We start from the raw sequence: 8,182 nt of genomic DNA, 5'->3' as shown, positions 1-8,182 counted from the left end.
AGTTAGTAATGTGTAATGGTGGCATATAGAAGCATAGGGAGAGAGAGGAGAGGGAAGAGGAGGAGAGGAGAGGAGAGTAGGAGGGGAGGGGAAAGAAACTCAGAGCATCATGGGGCCCCCCAGCAGCCTAGGCCTATAGCAGCATAACTAAGGGAGGGCTCAGGGTCACCTGATCCAGCCCTAACTATAAGCTTTATCAAAAAGGAACGTCTCAAGTCTAGTCTTAAAGGTAGAGAGGGTGTCCGCCTCCCGAACTGAGACTGGGAGTTGGTTCCATAGGAGAGGAGCTTGATAGCTAAAGGCTCTGCCTCCCATTCTGCTTCTGTGGACTCTAGGAACCACAAGTAAACCTGCACTCTGAGAGCGAAGTGCTCTGTTAGGATGATAAGGCTCTACGAGGTCTTTAAGATACGATGGAGCCTTGTCATTAAGGGCTTTGTATGTTAGGAGAAGGATTTTAAATTCTATTCTGAATTTTACAGGGAGCCAGTGGAGAGAAGCTAATATGGGAGAGATATGATCTCTCTTGCTAGTTCCTGTCAGTACTCTGGCTGCAGCCTTTTGGATTAACTGGAGGCTTTTTAGGGAATTATTGGGATATACTTATAGTAAAGAGTTACAGTAGTCCAGCCTGGAAGTAACAAATGCATGGCCCAGTTTTTCAGCATCACTTTGAGACAGGATGCTCCTGATTTTTGCAATATTGCGTAGGTGAAAGAAGGCAGATCTAGAGACTTAGCTTTTGTGTGATTTAAAGGACATATTCTGATCAAAGATGACTCCAAGGTTCCTCACAGTAGTACTGGAGGCAATAGCTATGTCATCTAAAGTAACTATATGATTAGACAGCAGATTTCTAAGGTTTTCAGGCCCAAGCACAATAACTTCGGTTTTGTCAGAGTTTAGAAGTAAGAAGTTGCAGGTCATCCAGGCCTTTATGTCTTTAAGACATGCTTGAAGTTTGACCAGCTGATCTGATTCATTTGGCTTCATAGATAAATATAACTGAGTATCATCTGCATAGCAATGGAAATTTATGTTGTGCTTCCTGATAATATTGCCTAAAGGGATCATGTATAAAGTGAAGAGAATTGGGCCTAACACAGAGCCCTGTGGAACGCCGTGACTAACTTCAGTTTGTGTGGAACATTCGTCATTAACATGAACAAATTGAAATCTTTCTGATAAATAAGATTTGAACCAACTTAGCACAGTTCCTTTAATCCCAATAACATGTTCATGTCTCTGCAGCAAGATGCTGTGATCAATGGTGTCAAAAGCAGCACTGAGATCTAAGAGGACAAGTATGGAGACAAGTCCTTCCCTCCTCTAAACAGAGACCGACAGGGAGAAAATACAGTGGAAAAACAAAGCAGAACACTTGGCGTCACACCTGGAGGCTACGCTTGGTGATAGTCAAGGGAAGTATGGGGTCTACTGCTCGTTAGGTTCTGATAGTGGAAACGCAGCATGAGTGTCCTTACAAAGCGAGACAAGTATGTGTGTGTTGAGCGTAGATAGACAGGCCATTTAGCAGGAGGCTGAGTGTTACACGGCTGAATATTCCATTCCAAATTTTTCATTAGCAGCTTAGTGGGCATGTGAGTGCTGAACGATGCAGGCGAGGGAGAAGGAGAGGCAAATGGAAAGAGAGCAGTGGGAATTGAATTGTGAAAAAGGGATAGGAAAGTGTGTGGGGAGAAGGAAGGCATGTGATCCTCGGGTGGGAGATGGGAAGAAAAAACACAAAGTGGGAAACAGAGTGCTTGGATCTATAAGAGCAGCCCTTAGATACAGTATACTCTTTACCTATTGGTTTTCAGGTATAATTTGACATTTTAGGAAGTATGCTTTTTCACTATGTTGCCAAGAGTTAGGTAGAGTTAGTTATATACAAGGCTACACACAGCAGTTACTTAGTTAGCAGGGTTAAGATAGGAACACACATTATACAACTGTTAAGCCAATTAACATATGGATATAATGACTGTAATTTGCACAAGAACACTAATTCAAACATGGTGGATCAGGTCTGGTCCAGTCCAGGTTAGTTGGTGCTGACAGTTGGCAGATCAAATCATGTAGTGTGTGATGTGTAAGGATGCCAAGTCCTCAGATTCAGTCACTATCAGCTATTGTCTTAAAGGTTTTGTCAACATCTGATAATTGCGACTGACAGCAGCGACAGATGATGCCACGTGTGTCTCCCTAGAGGGAGACATATTGGTACATAAATAGTTTTCTTTTACAGAATTCACTTAACTGTCTGCATGGCCCATGTCTGTTTCTGTAAACTCTCACCTAAACTCTGCTTTTTCTCCTGTGTTTTGGCCTTTACAGCACACGTGCGACTGCGGAGAAGCTGTGCAAGCTGCTGATTCTCATCCATGTTTGTTTTGGTAGAAGAGCATGCAGTAATACTGGTTTCTGTAGAGTTCAGCCAGTCCTCAGGTTTGTCCCAAACTTTAGCGTAACACCAAATCTAGATATGGGGAAACAGGTGGCCTGGATCTGTTGAAAGGTCCCCAAATCTGCCTATCAGCACCTTGAAAGATCACAAATGTATATAAACATTGTAGATGTTGGATTAGAATATATTTCCAAAACTGTTTTAACTATTCCTTTAAGCTTTCGTTTTCATCATAGAATTCAGAGGGAAAAGTCCGTTTAGGATTTTTTATCATGAAAAGCAAGTGGCCTTAGATGTTCTGATGTAGTAGACTTATTTACTGCATCTAGGTCTCTGTTTTAAAAAATATAGATTGACCCAGGCTTGGATAGATGAGAAAAGAGGGAGAGTTTCCCAGGCAGGCAGTGAAAAGATGGTACAAAGGTTTAGAGAGGTCAGTTGGTCCGTCACTGTGGCCCAGTTCCTCACATGAAACCCCTTGTTCCTTGTTTCTGAGAAATGTGCTAATCCCCATGGGCCCAGTCTGGGTCTTAGCCAGACTTTGAAGACAAAGAGAAAAAAAAATCAGCTTCTGTTCTTCAAACAAGCTTTGTAGTCCAGATTTCTCTCTGAGCTTGTATTTACCAGAATGGTTATGATCCATTGTACAATGGCTGCTGCTATGACACAGTTTCCTCTGGAGACATTGTGTAGTAGAAGATACACACTAAGAGGCCTTTTCAGATGTGTGGTCTTTGAACTCCTCAGTATTATGCTGTTTGCATTCAGTATTTTTATTGGACATGCAGTGTGATAAATAGAAGAGAGGAAAGATGCAACCCCGTGTGGGCCTCCAGATGAGCCACCTGATACCAAAGGCTGTGTGTGTCAAGCTGAGGGATTTGGAAAAAGAGCAGGGGATGTAGGCAATTAGATGATAAAGCTATACCTTACAGAAAACCCCCCTCCACCAGTCAGTAAATAGCATCAAGGGAGAAGAGGCCAGTGACTTTAAGGGCTCTGTAGCCCTACAGTCTCTAATTGAATCCGTCTGATATCAGTTGAGTGTTTCATTGCTTTACCTTTCTGCAGAGATGGGCAAGTGTTTTAATGCTTTACTGTATGTCCCAGAACTTTGGAGGTAGCTACTTTGCCAGAAACACAACAGAGGAGCAACTGGTGCATCTATTTACAGTGCAGGTATTTAAGAAGTTTGTTCTCTTTTTTGTTTGCCCCCCCCCACCCCACCATGAAAGTAACCCTGGTGATTTCACAAGTAGTTTTCCACACAGCAGCAGCAGAGCTCAGTAAAGATTTTTTTACTGAGGAGTCAGAGGTGTGACTTCAGCTCACGGTGGCTCCTTTTTAAATCCATTACAACTTGCCATTTTTAAAGGTGCATTAACTAAGATTTTAGACACTGATAAATCAAGTGAAAATGGGCAGGATGTGGTGTCTATCTGCTATATATGCTAAATTTATGCTGCACTACATGTGTCATTTCTTGTGAATCTCTCGTGTGGAGATGGCAATCTTCAGACCGTGAATATTATAGTATCAAAAGTGGGGGTTGATTTCATCATCTTAAGAATTCTAACTTTAAATGAATGGAGTTGATGGTATGGTACTGAGTTGCTTTTGCCACTTTCTTACTTTTTTCTCTCTCTCCTTCTCACTGTTCCTCTCAGATTTGCATCTTATTAGCACAGGCAGAAGATTTCAGTCAGAGCAAGTGGAGGAAGGATGGTGACTGTGGAAACCCCAGAGGCTCCTGTGCCTTTGACGGCGCTGTCACGCTGGTACCTCTATGCCATCCATGGCTACTTCTGTGAGGTCATGTTTACAGCCGCCTGGGAGTTTGTGGTGAATTGCAACTGGAAATTTCCAGGTGTGACCAGCGTGTGGGCACTTTTCATTTATGGCACCTGCATTCTCATTGTAGAGCAGATGTACCTGAAGCTGCGTGGCAGCTGCCCTGTGCTGCTGCGCTGCATCATCTACACTTTATGGACATACCTGTGGGAGTTTGGCACGGGGCTACTACTGCGCCAGTTCAATGCCTGCCCCTGGGACTACTCTGAGTTCCGCTACAACTTCATGGGACTGATCACAGCTGAGTATGCAGTGCCCTGGTTCTGTGCTTCCTTTATAGTGGAGCGCCTGGTCATCCGCAAAACACTGCGGCTGCGCTTCCATGAAGGACCTGAGGATGGTTGGTCAAACCACCGGTTAGATACCGGGGGTGGAGGAGGGGCAGGAGCAACTCTGGGGGGCGGAGGGAGGAGAGACAGGAGCAGAGGGATGGGAAATGATGCTAATGGATTCCTTAAGGGGGAATGAATGAAGGAATAAAAGGAGGGACAATCTGAAACCAGTCCAATTGCTGCTACACCTCTTCAGCCACTTTCATGAGCAGTCCTCCCCATCACCTGTGTGGGTGAAGACAAACAGACAGCTGTGTGACTACACTGGTGTGGAGAGGTACACAAAACATAAGAACATCCAGAAATCAAAACCTAACTCAGGCTTCAAATGCCTGAATCACTCACCTACTGTCAACAGAGGGGCACGATAAGTCCATGCTGCTGTGTTTGCTGCATCTCATAGTGCACCCACCCATTACCATATGGGGTAGACTTTAAGGACATCAGGGTTGTGAATGACCAGGATTTCACTTTCAATCTATTGTTTCGCAGACTGCAAAGAACTTGGGATAAAAAAAGAGAAAAAACTACTGTTGCTGTTGCAAAGGTATGTTATCATGAGGAAGAACAAGTTCATGAACAAGGACAGCAACAGGCTATCTGAGAGCAGAGTGCTCACTGCATATAAAACGTGATAAAAAGTAGCTGCAGTTGTAACATGTCCTTTTTAAAATGTACATATTGTCCTTCAGTATTATTCAAAGTACTGTAGTAATGTAGCTACAAAAGTCTGTTTAAGAACATCATGTCTGCCCTGAAGCAGTGTGTTGGCTTACATCATAGATAATGCTTTTCTGCAGATTACCTACAATGCCCGGAAAAAATGCATGAAAAAAGTTGTCTTCCAATATGCCTTTCTGCAGAACTCATTCAGCAGTCATATTGTACATCGCCCGAGTCAATCTGCTGCTTGTGTGTGTGGGACAACAGGAGATCAGGAGGTAGAGCACATCAGCCAGTTATCATGGTCGATTCTCTCCTGACAGCATGTCAAAGTGTCCTTGAGCAAGACACTGAACCCCGAACTGCTCCTGGTGAGCAGGTCACGGCCTTGCATGGCAGCTTCTTCGCCACCAGTGTACGAGTGTGTGCGCATGTGGGTTTGCAGGCTATTATAAAAAGGCATTGTAAGGCTCATGCAGTCCATTTACCATAATAACAAGGACACCTTTCAGTTGATGGCAGTGATTAAATCATAAAGCGTAAAGCCCCCAAACCTCTTGGTAATTTACTTTTTACAGTTTTTCAGGAAGCCTTCTAATGACTTGCTCTGTGTGCTTCAGATGTGCCAGGGTCACTGAGCCTATTTTCTTTTCATTCTCAATTCTCATTCATGGGAAACCTATAGTCATTCCTGTCAAATCACACAACTTACCTGTGACTTTTTTTTATTGTCACTGGCTGTGAAAAGAAAACTCACAGTCAGAATTTCTTGTTATTTTGTAAGTGTGACAGCAATAGTTGCATTTGATCAACAACTGACAGGGACCCGAAATAGTGTACGAGTGACAAATTTGGGTTTTTTGACTTGAATACATTTTATCAGAATTCACTGCTTGGTTCTTTCTTACTGTACATGCATGATTGGTGAAGCCACAGTGGATTTGGTTTCCTTGGTGAATAATGACCTCATTGTGTTTTTACGTACTGGACTTTGACTGACTTCTAAGATAAGCTTCGGAGTTGTTTAAAAATGTTGTAGCATTATTTATAGTGCGCCATTTAGTGGAATTTTCTAACCATATAATAACTCAAATTGGTATGAAATGATCAAGCCAAGCTCAGTTAATCAGACATTGTAACAGTTGAGCTAACTGTAACTGGATTTTTGAATAGTTTTAATGTCATGGTACCAATGTGCTACTGCTACATGGTGACATTCAGACATTTGGTACTTCAAAAAGGTGAAAATGTATGTGGAGTAGTACTTATTTCCTCTGGTGGTGTTGCTCTTCATGAGGATCCTGTGTACTCTGGAAGATCAGGGATTGTACTGTCATCTCCATGCAAACCGGAGCTTACACTAATGTTTTGCCTATAGAACAGGTTGGACACATCCCTTTTTACAGCGATGTTGCAGAGTGCATGAGATGGAAATGTTTGCTGAAAAGTATTTCTCAGGATGACAATTTATGTTGTTGACTCAGTCACAACATTTGTGCAGTTGTAAACTCAGTTTTTCACCATTTTAACTGTCAGTAATAAAAAGATCCAAATCCATGTTTCCAGTGATAGCATGGGACTAAAACGGTGTGACTTTCATCATTGTGCCTGCAGTGAAAAACAGCGTTCCCCCATCTTTCTCCCTGGAAGTCCACAGGGTGGATGGCAGAAGAACATTAAAGATGCAGTGCTGCCACCCAGTGGAAGATTGGGAAAGTAACTGGAAAACAGTTGAGCCTGGACAAGAAATAAGAGGCGCATACAAACAAACACACGTTTAAAGAATCCTTATTAGGATGAAGAAAAAAATGTTTTGTGGGGGTTTTTGTATACATGTTTTTTCATATATAAACAACAGGCTTAAAAGCAATAGATGCTTCTAACCCACCAGTGAACATTCAGCTCAAGGCCATTAATCCTTTCTTTTAAAAAATCTACTAAACCACATTATGATAACTAGTATGCAGCTATATCTTTATTGAATTCTACTGCATTGATGAGACAAGTCATAAGAACAATGAAATGAAGTGTATTTGTTCTCTGCAATATGTGAGTAGAGGAGTGTCATGTGAGTGTATACAGTGTGCTTTGCAGAGACACATTCTTTGTATGTGTATGTGCATGTACAACATGTTAAAACTAAATCTCTGGTATTTTTACCTTGAAGCTGCATGTCCAAAAGTTTTCAATTTATCTTAAAAACTTTTATCCATGTACTCCAATGGTTTATTTTTTAAATAAACTGTACAGGTTTTTAGTGAAATGACTGCACTGTATATCATAGACTTTGATTATGTTCATGTATGATTTATCAAACTTTTGGATTAAATATATTTATTTGATCATAAATCAGATGTGTTTTGTAGCTCTTCTGACAAACCATACACTCCTGCATAGACAGACTGAACAGTGAAGTAGTGTTACAACAGCCTCTTTGCTGAATATAACCTACACTGCAATGACAGTAATATACCATAGTACATTAGTGCCAATTAGGTGGATGCAGAACTGTGCATGTCATGGATGTTAAAAATGAACTGTACACTTAATTGCCTATATCTATAATATACCGCCCTGAGTACCTTAAGTCTCTGGATGTTGTTGGGCTGTCTTGGTTGACAGGCCTCTGCAACGTCGCATGGTGGTCGTGGACAGTGCCTCTGGACTGGCAGACCGGGGTGGTGGTCCCTCTTTTTAAGAAGGGGGACCGGAGGGTGTGTTCCAACTATAGGGGGATCGCACTCCTCAGCCTCCCCGGGAAAGTCTATGCCAGGGTACTGGAGAGGAGAATTCGACCGATAGTCGAACCTCGGATTCAGGAGGAACAATGCGGTTTTCGTCCTGGCCGTGGAACACTGGACCAGCTCTATACCCTCTTCAGGGTGGCGGAAGGTTCATGGGAGTTTGCCCAACCAGTCCACATGTG

At 42.5% G+C, this 8,182-nt stretch overlaps 1 protein-coding gene across 4 annotated transcripts; it reads left to right on the top strand.

Annotated features, from left to right (window-relative positions):
* Nucleotides 1–1,306: 1,306 nt before the first annotated feature.
* tmem229b (transmembrane protein 229B) lies at nucleotides 1,307–7,569 on the top strand. Of its 4 annotated transcripts, none has more exons than XM_020608021.1 (3): nucleotides 1,307–2,226; nucleotides 2,341–3,589; nucleotides 4,078–7,569. In XM_020608021.1, the coding sequence occupies exon 3, from the start codon at nucleotides 4,133–4,135 to the stop codon at nucleotides 4,727–4,729; it is 597 nt and encodes a 198-aa protein (XP_020463677.1). In that variant the 5' UTR covers nucleotides 1,307–2,226; nucleotides 2,341–3,589; nucleotides 4,078–4,132; the 3' UTR covers nucleotides 4,730–7,569. The 4 variants fall into 4 exon arrangements, with proteins under 4 accessions (XP_020463677.1, XP_020463678.1, XP_020463679.1 ...); XM_020608022.1 differs by having other exon boundaries at nucleotides 1,307–2,451; nucleotides 3,521–3,589; XM_020608023.1 differs by having other exon boundaries at nucleotides 1,307–2,451; nucleotides 3,482–3,589.
* The last annotated feature ends 613 nt before the right edge of the window (nucleotides 7,570–8,182 follow it).

This window comes from Monopterus albus, unplaced genomic scaffold (genome assembly GCF_001952655.1).
Source record: "Monopterus albus unplaced genomic scaffold, M_albus_1.0 scaffold90.1, whole genome shotgun sequence".
Taxonomy (NCBI): Eukaryota; Metazoa; Chordata; class Actinopteri; order Synbranchiformes; family Synbranchidae; genus Monopterus; species Monopterus albus.
Note: the sequence above shows the minus strand (reverse complement) of the source record. Positions and strands in the feature narration are given on the sequence as shown.